This window comes from Fulmarus glacialis, unplaced genomic scaffold, assembly GCF_000690835.1.
Source record: "Fulmarus glacialis isolate BGI_N327 unplaced genomic scaffold, ASM69083v1 scaffold34699, whole genome shotgun sequence".
Classification (NCBI taxonomy): Eukaryota; Metazoa; Chordata; class Aves; order Procellariiformes; family Procellariidae; genus Fulmarus; species Fulmarus glacialis.
In genome coordinates, this window is record NW_009234610.1 from 45,925 (window position 1) to 65,022 (window position 19,098).

Here is a 19,098-nt window from a genome sequence, read left to right on the forward strand (position 1 = left end):
CTAGGAGTGTGTACACAGTCACTTGCCATGACTCTACTAGCAGGCTGGGCACTGAGACGCTTCTGTAATTTGCATACTTGCTTCTGTAATTTGCATACCAATTTTCTGTCTGTACTTTAACACACAATTCTTCAAGATCTTATTTAAAACTGTTGTCAGCAGATGATTAAAAAAAGCCTGTAATAAAACAAATGTTGGGAGTCAATAACGAAATACCTGTCCAAGACCTAGCTGTGTATGTAGGAGAATCATACCGGGGGAAAATTTACCCTTAGTGGAGCTTTAGTGCAACTACCTTAAGATTCACTTCTCCCAGTGAATCTACACTTCTATGCTAATACTTTAACTGTCAGTAATCAAAATAAGTGATTTTGTATTCACAAAAACTACCAACACACAAATAAAAATCCAGTCAATATACTCAATTCTAGTCACTTACCAGTTATTCCAGTCTTGTCCACTTCGGAAAAACAATCTGTATTACAGTTCTCAGCTTGTTTCTATTCAAAACTTACCTGTTACAAGCTCTTTTATTTCGGCATCAACAGATTTTCTCAACAATCGTAAAAGGGCAGGTATCCCACCAACATTCTTCATTGCTATTTTGTTTTCATCAGTAGACTTTCCGTAAACAAGGTTTCTTAGTGCACCGCAAGCATTCTTCTGAACTTCCAGGACTCTGTGATCCAAGAGATCAACCAAGTGCTTGATTCCTCCTAGCCTACACACCTAGAAAATGGAACGTCGGGAACATCAGCACCGCATTGATTTCACCCATTTCACTCTACAGATTTAAAAGGCTTTTATTTTTATAAAAACAGTACATTCCATTCTACTTCAAGACGAAATATTGTTGGTAAGGACGTAACTTGATTGTTACACTGTACTGAAAATTCCTCTGAACCACTCACATCCTTGTTGAAAATGCTGATGGACATTTTCAGTCATTTGCTGTGTTCAGAGAAGAATAGTTACTGCTAAAGTTTTGTTTCCCAGTAATGCAGTTTTTAAAGTAATTTCCTATACCTCAGAATATCTTTTTAGGGAGTATTAGAAATAAGAAGCTGCAAAGATTTAAATGCCAACTTCTACACACACACAAAAATCAGTTCAAATTAGCATATATCCAGTCTTACTGGCATATCTGAAGTTCTTTTTAAAAGGAAGGGCTGCTCTGCAGAAATTTCGTAAAACAAGAAGAAATTTTTATATTGTTTGCCTTAAGCAGGTTAGCTGCATTTATTCTTTGTTATATATTTTTAAAAAAATTTAATAGTGTTTTGAGATCTCATTTCCATGTAGTACTTTTCTTTGTTCAAAATAACTTACAGAAATGATAAAAGATTGAAGTATTTTAGAATTCTGTAATATTTACTAAATAAAAATATTTTAAAGAGATAACTAAGTAGTATTGCTTACAAGATTAACATAAATTTTCAATTAAAAATCACCACCCAAAATATTTTCTATTTTCTGTTTTTAAAAATATGAGCTATTTTGCAATATAAGATTGATCTATTATAACCTGGTATTATTTCAGCACAGCACAATAACTTTTGTGCCATACTATGCATAGAATATGCCTAATGAAGTTGGCATAGGATCTCTTTAAAAACCCCATACCTACAGCAGCTAAACTGCTGCTGCCCTGAGGAGGAGATCCCATGGTGCAAAGAAAGAGATACACCATCACTCCTGAATACTTTGCTTATACAGGATGTGATTCTGGGCCAAACAGTTAGAAGAGATGTAAAACATAACAGTCCTAAGGATTCTCTAGTTCAGCGTTAAAAGCACTTTTAGAGGCCCCTGTAAAATAATCAGTTTGGCAAGCCAACAAGGCTATTTGAAATAAATTAACATGTACAAGTTTTCATGGATTTTTGGCTTAAAAAGCTCAATGACTTTTATTGGCCATAACACAAGGAGAATAAAATTATTCTCAATGAAAACATAACTGAGATTTAGCCAAATCATTTTAAGTTGATACTTGGAAAACCAGAATCTTCTCTCTATTACATTCTTGAAAATTGCATTGGGTATCAAAAGGGTTAATATCTTTATCTACACCTTAAAACAGCCAAGTTGAAGAGGCTTGGAAATAAACAATTTAAATGCAAGGTCTATGATCAACACTGTATGTGATTTTCACCTGTCAAATCACCTCCTGAGTAGAATAAAAGAAATAAAATGAAAGACTGGTGACTTGTAAATTTTTTAGACCTCTGTTTAAAATGTGTATTTTTCAAAAGGAAACCTATATTTACACACCTAGATATATCTACCATGTAAGTTATAAATCCAGGGGATACAAAGTTTGGCATTGATCAATTAGACAAGCCACTACTATGCCAAAAGCCACCAGGAATCTGTATCTAAAGGCATTCAGTGGGCTTTAAGCTTAAAGTTATTCACCCGGCAAGATTTCTGTGGGTAGGAAATGAATATTACCTTACAGATTACTTATTTGATACAGACTACATTGAAAGCATATACTGCAGGATGCTATTAAAAAAAAAAATATTAGAGTTGTTATTTTTCAAGGCAAATAATTCTTATTTCTGTTACTAAATAATGAAGCAACAAATAACTATTCACACTTTTCAGTTAAATCTCCCTCTTGTATGTCAATACAGCCCGTCAAACACTACATCTACACTACACATCCATAACACAGATACAAGTTATGAATGACAAAATAGCTTTATCATGTTTTCAATCTGTACTCAAAACTTGATGAGATACAGTTTTTGTGTATATAATTCAAAATAATACTGGACTAGAAATCCATTCTTAAGATTTGTATTTTGCTGAGTCATTAACTATTTTAAAACGTAGCAGCTGTTGCTAGTTTGAACAGCCATTTCAATTTCTAAATTAAAAAAAAAATCAGAATTCTTGTAAAATGACACATTAATGAACTAATATATCAGTATTGTATGTATTTGCAGATAGATATTCATTACATGGAAGTGTAATTTATTCATTCTGTGTCATTTCATAGCTAATTTAAATGGTAAAGATTCCCCCCCCCCAATAAGCAGTTTCTTATGCTTACCTTCAGGTTTTAGCAATGCAAGCATTCTAGTTCATTTTGCTAGGCTTTTAATATCCTTAATAGTCCAGCAAATTAACCTGGTCTTTACCACAGCAATAAAATAATAAATTTAAATAATGAATGAAAATACAAAAACAGTCCTCAAATAAGGCTTTACTGAATTCGGCATTAAAATAATTATGATCCTTTCCTATTCCAAATAGGTTCTTGTGCTGGCCCGTGCTTTGAAGGGAACATGAATTGCAACTTTCCTACTGCCACAGATACCATCATGTTTTCAAAACATGCTGATCCCTACTCACCATCCCAACTCGAGGGACAGCTTCTTCTTAAGAGACCGAAAGCCTCATCAGGAAACACTGACATAAGGCTCGCTTTCCCAAAAGTGCAGGAATATTCTTTTCTCCTAGAAGCCAGACAATTTCATTCTTTCTGTCATAGTATTCTAAGAATTTCTAACAGCTGATTATTCCCATTCAAAACAAATAACTGCCAGTACATAAATCTTCTCTGTTTGAAAAGGAGAAATTTTCTGTTCCAAAATTCCACACACTAAGTGGAAGGCAGGCTACATTTACAGTTGTCTCTCTGACTGCTGTAACTGATCTTGTCTTCTAAATCAAAAAGATGACCTTTTTCTTCGGGTAAGGTTTTATGAGCTTGATTATATGGTATAATACATCTATAATCCTTTATACCTGAACTGATTTAAAAACATATCAAATATTTGTAATGCTAAGTAGGGTAAACAATTGAGACACCACTTCACACATGACATACAAGTTAGCACCACATTCAAATTCTGATTAAACTTTGGCATATTTCTTTTAGTTTTGGGTACTTCTGAAAAAATTAAAGCAGACATTCCATAATTTCTAAAACAAATTCTGTAATAATGAAAATGGAAACAGTGAAGAAACACAGTATCTCCTATAGATGAACATGTGCAGACAAATAATATGCCAAGAATTCCTAAATAAGCAAAATGGCAAGACTACCTTATAAATCTGTCTACATCTGATTATCACCGTGATCTTTACCAGAACATCAAAACCACCACCATCTTTTCATCTGCCTCCCAGCAACAGTGAATTATGTTGGGCTATCTTCTTATAAAAGTTGCACCAACATTTTATTAACATAATTAATATTTATACTGAAAATAACAGATGACACACACATATATGATATGAATGAAAAAGCAAATTCCTTCAGATCAATAGCTCATAGCTGCTCTGCAAAAAGAGCAGCTCTTCAAATGCAAAGTTTCTAGAAATTTCAACAATAATCTGAATTTTCACTCAGATGTATCCTTCCTCCACATCATACTGACATAAATACTATCCTCTATATATTTCTAGGGTTGGATTTCTTTCCTTTGCTTGACAGCCCACTCATTCCCTACGATGCCTTAAAATATCTTGATCAAAACCAGTGGAAAGCCTTCCAGAATTCTTGTTTTTCTTAGTCTCCAGTCATCAACAGGTTACACAAAAACAGGCTCTGGTATACACAACTTGAATGTAAAATATTTTCATATAATTTCCATGCAGCCTCTTATGACAGGAAAAAATCTGTGTGTGTGTGTGTGTGTGTGTGTGTGTGTGTAATTACACACACCTAGGTACTTCGATATTATCATACATCTAAACAGGGAAACAAAAAAGGGTATGAGATACTGTGTTATGATGAAAAAAACCAAAGAGGCAAGAGGTCTAGTTGTCTAGTTTTTCTTTTACAGTTTTCCCAGAAACAGAAACACACTCAGTACAGTACCTCCATTTTTACTTTGTTATCTCCGAAGCACAGGTGCTGAAGGTAGGCAGCTGCATTTGCCTGAACTGACGGGAATTGGTGTTGAAGCATGTGAATGACTTCAGGCAGCTCTGGATCTCGCCAAGCAAACTCCCTTCATCAGATGAACACATTCAAGAGAAGGCATTAGTTATAAATGTATGTTCATTTACTAAGTAGAATTACTAGAGCATCTTAAGTGTTTTTCAACAATTCTGTTTTTGTTCTGGAGTATCAGGGCTAGGAGGAAAAACAGGTATATTAGAGTAACTATGAGTCACATCACCTTTTAGTCTTCCAGTTGGAAAAGGACACTTTATATCCTATGTTCTTCAGTTAGCTTGGTTGTTGATCACACAAACATATATATACTAAAATTATACCAACTCAAACACTGCAACCTACATAAATCTCCCAAAACTTAAATATATAATGCAACAGATGCCCACTTAATAATGCTGCTCAGGGATATCTCTCCACACAACATTTTTTTCCTCAGTGCTCAATGTTCTTCCTAGTAAGTCAATTATACTTCAACAAAAGCTGCGCAGCCTGAAATTTCATCATCATGATCAGATGCAGGAAGTTTGCATAATTTGAGTTAGTCAGGGATTGTAAACTTAAAATCATTCAAATCAAATCTCCTTCATTAAACAAAATGATTTTGCGCAGACAAATCCTGGGAAAGTCATTAAACATATCCATGCCCATATCCATATATTTAGAAATATACTCATTAATATTTGCTGGGCTACCTTCCTTCTGTAAAGGAAGATTGAGAAGAAGAAAGAAAAAAAAAAAAAAAAAAAAGAGGAGTATCTAAGTTTTCCCATGCTCAAAAATCCAAGTAAATTTAAAAAAAAAAACAAACCATGTTCCAAGAATAGTATTTGGGGAGCTATTCAAAGGCTAATGCTAGCCTGGCCAGTCGGGTCTCCCCAGGATTCCTACAGTCACCAAAAAGGGAAAGTTCAGTTATGTGCCTACTTTGAACTGCTCAACAACTTAAGAGGTTTGTTTCTCCATACTAATGATAGGAAAACCTTAGGGAAAACTGCCTTTCTAATAAAACTAGTAGCTTTCTGAATGCTCCCTCACTCTTAATCCTAAAGTGATGCTTTCAAATAGCCCAGTCGGAGGCTATTGTAATACACTAATCTAACCTCTGCAATAGCATGATATGCAAATCAGAAACGGAGAAAGATTAAAATGTAAGGTAAAAACTATTCCACTGTGAAATTACAAGAGAAGGAGGTGCATCAGCAATGAAAACTGAGTCAGAATTTCTTTAAAGTTCCTTGTTATGAATGTGAAGCATCCGTATTATAAGTAACTTTTCTTGTAAGCCATGCCAGAATAGGCCAGCAGTAGCATGCAGCTAGCAAGCATTACTGCTTAGAGGTAAGATTATCCTATTAACATCATTTATATGAATGTACCATTCAGTTAAATGAAATTAATCCAGTCTCTCAGTATCTATTAAAAAAAAAGAAATACATTAATTTCCACTAATAAACAGAACAACAAAATCTATTAAAAACAGTGCTTTTATTTTCGAGACTGAAGGATAGGGCCAAACTAGAAAATAACTGAATCATGCTATGAGCCTTCTTTCTAATTTTCAAACCCCAATTCCCGTTCCCATAAAGAGAAAACTTGCTACAATATTATAGGTTGCTCTGTAAAATTACTCAAAAATATTTGGTATTATCCAGTCAATTCTCATCAAATTTACAAGTATTTCCTGTAATAACTTCTACATGAAAATAAACATGGAAGAAAAATGTAATAATAAATAAATGCATAAAAGTTACTCTTTCTTACTGTAACAAGTAGGACTGCATTTATTACTTTGGCTATAAAGGTATAGATCTTAGTATCTAAATCAGTCATGATCGTTTAAACAATGTAAAACTGGAATATGCACAACAAAGTGCCATATATATTCAAGGAATGTATTAAAAATCTTATTATAGCAAATATGTATAATTCTTGAAAGCACAAATGGACTTGCCTGGGGTCTTTCTGAATGCTGTCTATGGATGGAGATCGTGTGGTCCCATCATCGGCGGGTGTTGCATGTTGCAGCCTGTTATAACTGGACTCTGACAGTCGATACTGCATTGACCTGTAGGGTTCCGCATAGGTAGCTGTTGTGTTCAGAGCATAATTATTTCTTTGGTATGTGAGTGTGCTACGCTGGCTGGATGATCTTTGCAGATTTCCGACTCCTAGTATAAAATCAGTATTAAAACAAACTAGGTAACAAACGTCTATTGAAGAGAAGAGGCAATATGTGGTTAAAAGTGTAAGCAAAAAAAAAAAAAACCACCAAAAAACCCAGTCTTAAAAACGTGTACCGTGCTCAATGTTGAAAGCTATCGCCAGGTTTAAGGGAGCAATTATTCAATGTCCCAGGGAAGATAGAGAGGTTAGTTACAGAACTAAAGGTTTGGTGGAATCAGGCTTATGCCTCAGCTTGCCTCAACAAGTATTTAAAATAAGAAATGCATCTTGTGCCATCAAGCAGAAATCAGGATGCAAAATGTTTTCAAGGTTTATAATAAAATTCAATTACTAACAGTAACATCAATTGCCAACTGTACTAAAAAGGAAAAGGAAAAATAAGTAAAAAAAAATTTATATAGTTTATATGATATTTTCCTTTTCTCAACTACATGTACATTTTCCCTGACAAAAAGCTAACAAGAGAATGATTGCAAAGATTAAACTGATCATTTCAGAAACAGGAACATGTATCTTCCTGACTTAACATAGCTGTTGTGCTAGCTTTTGTTCTTTCAAAGTAAGTGATATTAGGCAGACAACTAAACAGAGAATTCCAATTTCTAGTTATATTTCCTCATCCTGACAAACTTAATTTGTTTACTCTAGGTTGTAGGAGACAGGAGAATTGCAAAACCTGTTGCCTCCTTCAACATTCCATACTCTTAGTATTTCGGTTACATTAAAAACATTAAAAAGCAATTTTCAAATGTGTGAAAACATGACATATGAATCGGACACTTCCTATAAATATTTCTAGAGAGTTACTTAGTTAAATCACTCTAATATTTTGAGAGTTTTTGGAAATTACTCGACTATACAAATTATTAATCAACCTTAAAGAACAAACTGCACTGCAACATGTATTACATTTCTCTTTACAGAAAATCAGTTCTAATGCTAATCTATGCCTATGCACTTCATAATTAATACTTCACGAGTAGCAGTTCTATGAAATACTATAGAAATATTTCAGTTTCAATATATGATCTTCACATATAGTATTTTAACATTATCCTTTGCTGAGAAGTTGGGTAAAACCAGTATTTTTACTGTGAAAGTAGGTAATTTAAGTGTGCAAGCTATCATTTTACTGTACTGATGAATAAAAAAAAAAAAAAGAACAAACTCAATTTGTAAGAGAATGATGCACAGAGAATGCAAGAGGAAGCAATAAATTTTTTGTGTCATGAAATACGCTTTGCTTGGATGTACCTGACTGTGTGATATCAAACAGAAAATATTCTGACCCTAAACTGACACTGATATATTGCCCCAAGTATTTCTTGCAAACATCACAAAAGCTTTTTAATTCCTGCTAAAAAAAACCTTCAAACCTAGTTTCTATCTCCATGAATTTATAACATATAGTTTTTTCCTTTTAAACTGGCATTACATATCTCATATATGTTCTCCTATACGCCATAGGTTTCAGAAAAACTCCAGTAAGTAAATTAAGCATGACTTTGGGACACAGTCAATGGAAGAGCTTTGGAAGCCCTTTACCCACCTGACCCTGTTCGATATAATGCTGACTGGGATCCCTGGTGGAGCTCAATTGTTCCATGATTTGGACTACGGTACACAGGACTGTAGTAAGTTCTGCCTTCATAGATAGGGGTGATGTGCAAGTCAGGAGATACAGTTGATCGTAATTCTTGTCCTAATTGACTGTGTTGACTAGCATATGAACTCCTCAGGCCTAAAACCAAGAAGAAGGAAATATGTACAGGGCCCATATCAATTAAAAATAATAAAGCTGTCATGCTTGACTCTTTCTTCTTTTAGCCAAGAAAAGGTGTTAGTTATATGTACAGTTATAAAGATTTATTCATTAAACTTCTTTCCATTATTAAATGATCCATACTGAAAGATTGATCGGCAAAACAGCATTTCTTTGATGAAAAGTGTTGTCCATACACTGACAACTTTAAGTTTTCCAACTCAATTTTTTTGGTAGCATTTATAGTTGAAAGTCTAAAACATACAGAGTAAAAGCTAAGTCAGCATGTGCAGTTCACAGATTCAGCAATGACAAGGTAAGTTGTGAACCTGACAGAAATCCAGTTGTGAAATAGGGCACAGCCTAAAGGGGGTCATAATCCTGAAAATGAAACAATATGCAGCAGTAAGAGCAAAAGTCTTCTTGGTAGTGGCAGCAGAGATTTAAGCATGTGGAGAAAAGTCTTTATAAAGGTTTATATAGCCCATGATTTTTTTTTTTTTTTTGCTATGCTGCAGCTGTATAAGAATCTCTTTTTTCACCTTGCTTTTCAGCTATCCCTCCTGAGTTCCTTTTAACTTATCTGTCTCATTTAACTTCAATTCCTCAGCAGTAGACCTCCTGCTACCACTTTTGCAGTGCTAGATCCAAGTACATTATTGGCAGAGGTGCAGAACAGCTTTTCAATAACAGCATCTTGAATAGCACTGCACAAGTTCAGACTTGCTTCTCCTTGTGAAGGTTCTCCCTCTATCTGCTCCGTGAAAACTTCATGCACATTACCTAGAATTTCTTTCCGTGCATTCCAGTGTGTTACTGTATTTCTGCAACCAGCATTGATGTATCTTCCCCCCTACTATTTTGCTAACTGAATTAGCAATCAATCTCCTATTAAGTTCACTGTTGCCATCCTGATTAGGAGGTTAGTGGTACAGTCTTAATCCTGTATTTCTTCTTTTTCAGCCCTGGAACATTTTTTGACATATAGCACCACCCCTCCCATTGACTATCGAATGCATGCTTCATATAAATTTTGCGTCCTGGTATTGGTGGTGTACTAACTAGCTACCCTTCACCAACTTTCTCATCTATTTTTAATACTTCCATTTAAAGCATCCTAGTTCCCCTATTTTATAAGTTATACTTCCAGAGTCTTCAGAGAAGCACTAATATACTAAACTGGGTAGTGGAAAAATAGTTAGAATTTAGTTAATTCTGAGAGTTCTTCGCCATTTCCTACTTGAGTTTTGTCAGCTTCTGTGCTGCTCTTAGAACTGAGGGTACAGAGCTTTTGCAACTTAACAGGATGCATCACCCAAAGGAAAAGCTCTTCTGCAACTCATCAGTTTCTCCCCTACCACTACTCTTAAAAAAAGTATTTTGGAAGCATTTCAGAATTGCTGTATTTCAATACTCCTCTCTAATCTCCCACACTTCTGTATCATCTGTTTCACTGCCTTAAACGCTCCTAACTGACAGTCTCCTTGGCCGAACCTTTAGCTAGCTAAATGCTAAACAAGCCTCAGATGCTCATATTTAATAAAATATAAGCCAAACCCGTATTTATTTTCAAACTTAGTTTACTTATATATTATATAATTGCTACATAACACTTTTGCTACCTACACCAACTTTGTTTTTGAGTATTACGCTACCAGGAAAATTCTCTTTAAGTTTGAAATGCTTTTATTTTGCACGTCTGTATTCCAGTCTCTTCTATTTTTTGAAACAATTACACAATACTTCTCCTTTTGCCTCTGATATTTACCTTGCCATCACTCTCTGACTTTTCTTTACTGCATCTTGTAATGGCCTAATCTCCCCTTTACCCCTTTTGAACTCACTCCAGTTCCTTCTGCTCTTGGCATTCTTAATTTATTCTGTGATTTCACCAGTTTTGTTCTTTCACAAATTCAAGTAGGGTATAAAGCCAGCATAATTTTTGGTTTTAAAAGATATTTTTTAAACTATTTTATAAAATTAATACTGTTTTGTCCACTTTGGTGTTACCATTGTAGGCACTAAAGCTTTAGCAGCTACCAAAGCAATAGAATATGCTAAGTGAACTATGCAAAGGTAATGAAATGATGGAGATTACGGAACAACTTCAAAATACAATTAAGTAGTGATGTGTAACCAAATGTATTCTGCATTTGAATATTTTTCCCCCGAAAATCACAGACTTGCTCTATCACAGTGTCTGCAAGGAAACCTTTGGGGTCTCACAGGTCATCACTAAGAAAACACATACATAGGTGGTGAAAACAGAGGGACTTCACCAAAGCAAAGCAGGCAACTGGACGTATGTCCAATGCAAAGCAGGCAATCAGACCTATACCTCCCTGATGATAATGCTATCTCCTGGGAAGACACTCATTGACATTACATTTTCCCAGAACATGCATCACACGGATAGCCTTCTTAGAGACTGTAAGCACAGAAGGAAGAGAGGACCTGATCATACATCCATCCTGTCCTTCAGCTTACATAGCAGGGAAGGGTTCCGGATTATACCAAAGGCTGCTACAGTACTAACCTTCCCCCGCATCCAAAATTCCTCTCAGAAAACTGATCATACACAAATTTGAGTTTAAGATTTCAGGTGTTATACTAAACTATTCCCTCTAAAGAAACACGAAAACTAATTTATACTAGAAAATGTAAGAGGTTTTTTATAATACTGAGGGATTCTTACTCGTAGTTTGTATCAAAGAGCACAGGAAAGTCATACCATTTCAAGTTTCCTGGAAAGATTACAGTGGAGATGGCTATAAAATAAGATGCTCTCTAAGCTCGACTACCACAGTTGCAAATTACTTCCTTAATACTAAAAGCATGAAATTTAAACCATCTGTTCTGAATTACTGATTCACTGTCCCAATAACTCCTTTTTTCTGAAGATGGATCAGTTCACCTGTTTAGACAAGGTGATATTCTCAAGCAGTAGTATTTGTAAACTACCTTAATAATATTTTAAGAGTACAAGATTTCTGTTACATCACAAATTATGCAGCCCACTGGACTGCTTTCATTTAAACTACTGAATAGTCTTTCACATCAAACTGATTTCTGCCCCCCCGCCCCCTCCCATCAAACTGGCAAATTACTATGTCTTGCAAACAGGGGTGAGGGAGAAGACACCTTACACCTTTTGCTGAGGAATGAGAATGTTTTGGGATTTCCTGTCGTATAATAGTTTAAAAGAAAAAACAGACATTGCAGTCTGTTCAAAAGAGCATATGGTCTAACTGCAAAATCACCTTGTCTGTGCTCATTTAAATGAAGATCAGAAAAAACCCAGTAACACACACAGAACTTAAAATGTAAACTGCACCTTAATCAGGACTGCCTCTCATATGAATAGATTCTACCTTTTAGGGCTTTATTTTAAGCTAATATTACAATGGTTACCCTATATTTAAGTTGAAGTACTTTGAGATAGCCTAGAAATATTAAGGAAAAAGTCTAAAATTCAGTGGTACCAAGTTACATATTTTAAGAAAGAACTAGACATAAAACTAGTTCCAGCCTAGTATATTTTACTTTGTGTATAACCTGCACATACATTTAAATGTACTTCCTCTTCGAAAATACTGAAATGCCTCTGTTTGGAAGACTCAGAATTTCACTTAGCTACTTAAAACATATTATTTAATTTAATGCATGGCTAGCAATCTAGTAATTTAAGAGAAAGACAGTATTCACAGGGAACTTATGGTATGATTGATACATAGTGTTTGACATCAGTATTTACAACTGATTTGATACATCCACCAGAATTATGTCCTAGCGCTACAACGTTTCATCCACAAAACGACTATTGCATTACGGGTTTTCTGCAGTTGTCGGTTTGTACCGAGTTTTAAGCTGCGTCTTTACCTTTTTACTAACCTGTAAGGCTATCTGGACGTGGAGGGACCATTCTCTCATATATATCATACTGTTGTCCATATTGTTCAACATCATGAATTGTTCTTTGCAGTGTTGTTCCCAAATGCTGTGGAACTGCAGTCATGCCAGAACGTTTTGGGGAAGAAGATCCCAGCTGAGTTTGGGATGGAGAAGCTACTCTGGTTTGTACATCAGTAAGGGCAAGAGGAGAGCCAACTCTGACTGATGTTTGGTATTGGGAAGTCCCGCCATTGGGATTTGCCGTCTGTCTGGATGTAACCGATCCGATCCGCCGCACGGCCGTTGGGGAGGAAGATCTCTGTGCAGCATATGGGGATGCTGCCCGCTGTACTGGCAGAGTAGTGGATGCATACGCATGAGAAGTAAGGGATCGTTGCTCAGTAACCGATGGAGAACCATACCCGCTACCCAGGGACGTTCGCAGCGACCCCCTCGAAGGGGAAACACCTGTGCTGACCATGTAAGAGGGAGACTGTGCTCTGGATGGGACTGAACTGACACGTCTCATGACTCGGTTGGTAGCAATACTTACTGAAGGCTGTTTGAAAACAAAAACATTTTTAATTTTATCATTTAGGCCATGTAGTGGATACTTTTCTCCCATAAGACAGAGAAGTCAACAAGAAATGCACACAATTTAACAATATATAAAAGCAGCTGAAGAGTAGCTTTTACCCTAAATGTAATTCCTTCAGATTTTCCTATAAGATAACTTTTTTCTAACCAGTATTTCTTAATATATAAAATGGCAATTTAACATTAAAAAAACATCTGATCCTCATTCTTATTTGGCTTTCTACGTTAATACGCACCTATGCTTTCCTTCCTCACTACTCTACCACTTTGGAAATTCAGCAACAGTAATGCAAAGAGTTCTGGTATAAGCTAATAAAGTTTTGTCAGTTACTGTCTTACTATCATTCTGAGTAATGAAAAAGGAGGGGAAAAAAAGCTAGAAACAGTAGAAGGTACAGGAACACAAATACCATCTTCCTTTAAGCACTATGTTTACATACAGGCTAAATCCTAGGAGATTTTCCCCAATATCACAACTGAATTTTAAGTGAGTAATACTTTGTTGATATTATATTAGCAGTGTACTCTGCAGTCAGGAGTCCTCAGAAGTTTTACTTAATTTCAGCTGCAGTGAATGAACCAGATCACATGCATGCTGATTTCAGCAAACAAGCTGTGTCTGCTGCAAGCCATTTCTGTTTCTTAACCAGTGAAGGTGTGAAATAAAAGTGTAATTTAATAACATTAATTCCAGCCTATACAAAGCTAGGTCCAGCTATACAATTACTGTCTTTAAAACTGAGTTACAGACAGTGTACAGATAGAGATGAAATGTACTATTTTGAGCATACCTGGACTGATGTCTGCCCTTCAGCTCGCGAGCTTCTCACCAGATGGTTATCAGTGGTTCCAATAAGGGAATGCTGCTGTCTGTTTTCTGATTTGCTCAAGTTTTGGCTGTTATGGAAACTGCTTACTTCCTGGTAACCACTGTCAGAATAAGAATTCATTTGTGTTGAACTTCTTGAGTTACCTACAGACCCTGTAGATATGAAGCCAGCATAAGAATAAAAGCATCGAACAACTTCACAAAAATAAAATATTATATAACTTTGTTATTTGTTGCATTCATAATTGTATTACATTTTTATACACTCAATACAGAAATATATTCTAATATTTAAAATGCACACAACAGACCCTCACTTTCATGGAGAGATGTCTGTTCTGGTGAGTAGAGGTTGCCTTGTTCTGGTTCTGTCCTAATGTCATAGGCATTGGTATTAACACTCTCTGACACTTGGGGTTTGTTTACACTGGTGGTCGGAGGATCTGAAAGAACAAATTAATTAGATAAATCCAATGTTTCACGTTTAAGTTTCCTGCAAACTCAATCATAATAATTTTTTCACACATACTAATGAAGAACTTGCTTCCAACATAAACGAAGTCTACTGGTAGACAGGTATCATCTACCAAACTAAATGAAAAGAATGTTAATGCTAATGTCTAAGAATCTTGTTTCCTGTAGTTTTGATGTAATTCGAATTTTTCAAATGTACGTTCCAACCTATTTTAATGCAAAATGTAATTGATTACCTAGTATACTTTGCAGAGTAGAAACATTGTGCAACTAGTTGTAGTGCACAGAGGATAGCTATTGCTTGTCTTAAGGTCCTATAATTTCAAGAACTTTGTAAGTAAAAGGCCGAGTTGAATTTCATCCCTGTTTGTGTACTATCAACAGAAGTTGCTGCAAATTTTATACATTTTTTACTTCATATACTACTATCCAAATGTTTACTTTTTAACAATTCTTAAGCTAACTTCAGTTCTAAGAATATTAGCTGAACTTTACAGACAGCAAAGGAAAGCATCATCATACATAACAGAAAGCAAAGGAAACATCACAACACTATTACGAAGAAAAGAAAAAGTTAAACATAGTCTGGAAAAAAAGGACAAAGATGAGGACACGAAACAACAAGAAAAACTGAATCAAAATTATTTTGACAGAAATATTAAGCATTCAATTGCCATCATGTTGCACTTACTGATGAAGAACAGGCATCAGAGATGCAGTATAGAATCATAGAATCGTTTAGGTTGGAAAAGACCTTTAAGATCATTGAGTCCAACCGTTAACCTAACACTGCCAAGTCCACTACTAAACCATGTCCCTAAGCACCACATCTACCCATCTTTTAAGTACCTCCAGGGATGGTGACTCAACCACTTCCCTGGGCAGCCTGTTCCAGCTTGACAACCCTTTCGGTGAAGAAATTTTTCCTAATGTCCTCCTGAGGAAGGGGAGTAGGAAATGTGGGTTACATTTAAAGGTAACACCAGATACGTAAATTCTTGCTGAAGAAATACATGGATGAGCCTAGAGTGGAAACCAAAAGAAACATGCTAAGAAGCAACAGTCTAGTAAAAACTGCTTCATGTCAAAAGTTGCGAGTTGTGGACAGTGAAGCCCGCTAAGTGCGCTTTGAAAATGAATATAACAGCACGTTACAGAAAGAGGCAAAACTGTTAGGAGTTTGCAGAAATTTGATGCTAGGAGGAAGACGGAAAAAAGGACTGAAATAAATTCTATGCAATAGCTAACAAAAACTCTCTCAAACTGACAAAGAATATCCTGATATAAACTCTAGCGGCACTTATGGAAAAAAATCCCACATGAACCCAACAAAACACAAAACAAAACACGCCTGACAGATGAGCTATTGGAAATTCTTTATAACAGTTGTTATTACAGTATACTTCAAAAGAGAAATAAAAACCAAAGTATTGGTACCTATCAAGCTGTAGAGAAATACTCTGATTTTTACCAATAGCTGTACAGAAAATGCAGCTGTCTCACTATTTGCACAATTAGCCATAATGGAACATTCATACTAAAAATGTTACTCATTAATTGCTATGATGAGGAATGTTGGAACACTATTCAAATACCAGATTAAAAAAAAAAAATAAAAATCAGTACATCTTAGAAATTACAGGCAGTCAGCACAGTTATTTATCAGTAGTACATTCATAGGTCGAAACCATCTAGTAAAATTTGACCAAATTTAATTAAGATTTAATAAGAAGTGTTACTACACTTCCATTAATTTAATCATCAGTATGCCTAGAAATGATACAGAGAACCAACACTGAAATAACTCACTTCCAGAGCTCCTGTTACACCAACTCAATAACAGATCATAACAGACATCAGTGGGTATTACATATTCTTTAGAATAAAATACTTGTGGGGACTGGGACATTTAAATTATAGTTATATTCAACTTCAATATTTCAATCTTCAATCTTTTTTGTTTAAATAATACAAGGCCCTGTTATTTTAGCTACTTGATACTACATGATGCTAATTCAATGTCAAACTGATAAATAATCAATTTTGGGAGAAACACATAGGAAGAATAAAGTTCAATTGTGCAGTGCCGTACAGATGTTCCTAAGACAGAGGTCTGAACCAAAACCTCTCTTCCATCATACATTTACCACCAAGCAAATGCTTTCACAATGCTAAAAAATAAAGATTGTTTAGGCTCTCTAACAAAGGCAAGAATGCACAGTACAATGAATTGTTGTCTATCTCTCTCTCCTACTATAAATCATGTGGAGAGTGCCCTGAATAAAATAACAGCCTTTTTATAAATGGCTGCTGATCTAATATTCTGTTTATAAGCATCTGCAAAACAACACCATTTTATATTTGTTAAAAATTCTGTATAATTCTACTGATGCAATTACAGCTATGGTCACATCTTATCACATCATCTACTGATGTTTTTTGATATAAACTACTATCTGCAGTCAGGAAAAAAAGGTGATTTAAGGGAGTGTTTTCATTCATCTTTAACTTCAGTATTTTTCAGATTGCAGTTGGTAAAGCATCATCTAGTGACACTTCAAAACAAAGTTCAAGAGTGAATCTGTAAGTAAGTAAAACCCACAATCATGCTATAATCACAGCATAAATGTAAACATTAAATGAAATGTATATCAGAAAATTCTAAGCAAAAAATGTATTTTTTTCAGACATGTCCACTTCTGAGCAATTACTCCAGAAAAGCTATACTTTAGATACATAGAGATGTGAGAAATATACATCTAGATTTATATTATTGCATACAGTATTTGAATAGAAATATGATTTTTCGCCATGTGTTAAGTGACTTCTTAGCAGGGATGCGCACAGGAGACTTCTAAAGAAAAGAAACACACAAATGGGAAGAGAGAATTAAAGGATAAAATAAAAACATAAGCTGGATAGATGAAAGAAAGAATGGAATGCAATTGGATGAGATAAATCAGTAAAACAATGACCGAGATCTGTCAGAAGGTATCTTTACCAGTTGTGAACTGTCACTGCAACATTATAGAACCAGGGGAAATAATATAATTTAAAACAAACAAACAAACCCCAAAACAACACAAAAGTAATTTTCACATTGAAAAAATAAGTAAAACTAATTTCTCAATTACTTGAAAAAAACAAATTTTACTTCTGTTTAAAAACATTGCTAAAAGAATACCTGAAAAGCACCACCATGACTAGCAAAATTTAAATGCCAAGACGAGTAGGTTGTTGAGAATATTAGATTTAAAAGAAAGGAAAAAAGCTAATGTGCGCCTCACCTCAGCAGAGGCGATACCATGATGGCAACTGAAACCATGTAAATACAATTATACACAAGTTTAAGAGCTTAGTCTCTAAATAAAATAAAAAACAGGAAGGCAAAGTAGATAATTTGAGAGACTTATTTACCTAAAATAATCACAATTATCATAATTATGAATATGCTTGAGTGAACAAGCAGATAACTACGACGTGTTATTCTTTGTACAGCAGAAACTCGATAGCTCTTAAAACTGCGTACATCCTTATATATAAAGATATGATATTAACACTATGCAGAACTTGGTTAATAAAACTTTTAACAAGCTATCTAAAATACTAATTGCATTTTGATTACATTAGACCAGTTTTGCTTAATATGACATTCTGTCAAGAGTACATGATTGCATTAGAGAAACACGATCCAGTGCAAAAAGCAATTCACAGGGAGTCAAAGTCCCATTTCTGATCCTGCTGTGTGTTGACTTCTGCACATACACTTCATCACTCTAAAGAGACAATAACTGTTCAGAACATTGACTCTTCAATATTAAATACTTTAAATTATGCAAAAAACCTAACTAGTTAAATGCTCTGATCTGTTAAGGATAGATTGGTTTATTTCAACAGACACTTGAATGTCACTTTTAAGATACAGTCCTATCTATTCCACCTAATATACTCAAGAGTAGAAGTACTACAAACAAATGTTTATTGTTTTGGAAAGAAAGTTCAAACTATCCTGAGATACAAAAATAGAAAAAGCACACTCAGAAAAACCTTCTCTTATTGGAGATTTTCTCAGTTAAGAAGGAGTATCTGTAAAAAGAAAATCAGTTTTCAAGCTTAAAACATACAGTATTTTTCTATAATCCTTACCAAGGATTACCTTCCCCTGCCAAGGGGAAGACTCAAAAGTATTTTTTAATTAATTGCAAAGGAGACCCAATACACAAGACTTTTGTTATGGTCACATCTCACACAAAAATGCAAAGGCACAAAAAGGTACAAGAAAAGTACCTGCAACTACCTCTAAGCCAAAACAACCTTTTGCAATAATAGAGGAACTCACAAGTCTCTTCATGTGTGAGGAAGAAGATATTAATGTTATACTTTAGAAAAGATACTTGAAAAAGATATGTAGCATTGCTGCTAATGTTCAGTTCTCTTCAAAACAAG

General features: G+C 34.9%; 1 protein-coding gene across 1 annotated transcript in view; it reads right to left on the reverse strand.

Moving 5' to 3' along the window:
* PKP4 (plakophilin 4) overlaps positions 1-19,098 on the reverse strand; it is a 46,102-nt gene that overhangs the window by 26,914 nt on the left and 90 nt on the right. The window contains exons 2-8 of the mRNA XM_009585700.1: positions 14,496-14,621; positions 14,141-14,331; positions 12,753-13,311; positions 8,649-8,840; positions 6,867-7,083; positions 4,835-4,967; positions 516-729 (exon numbers count right to left, since the gene is read on the reverse strand). Coding sequence (XP_009583995.1) covers positions 516-729; positions 4,835-4,967; positions 6,867-7,083; positions 8,649-8,840; positions 12,753-13,311; positions 14,141-14,299 — 1,474 coding nt within the window. The 5' untranslated portion in view covers positions 14,300-14,331; positions 14,496-14,621. The remainder of the gene's footprint in view (positions 1-515; positions 730-4,834; positions 4,968-6,866; positions 7,084-8,648; positions 8,841-12,752; positions 13,312-14,140; positions 14,332-14,495; positions 14,622-19,098) is intronic.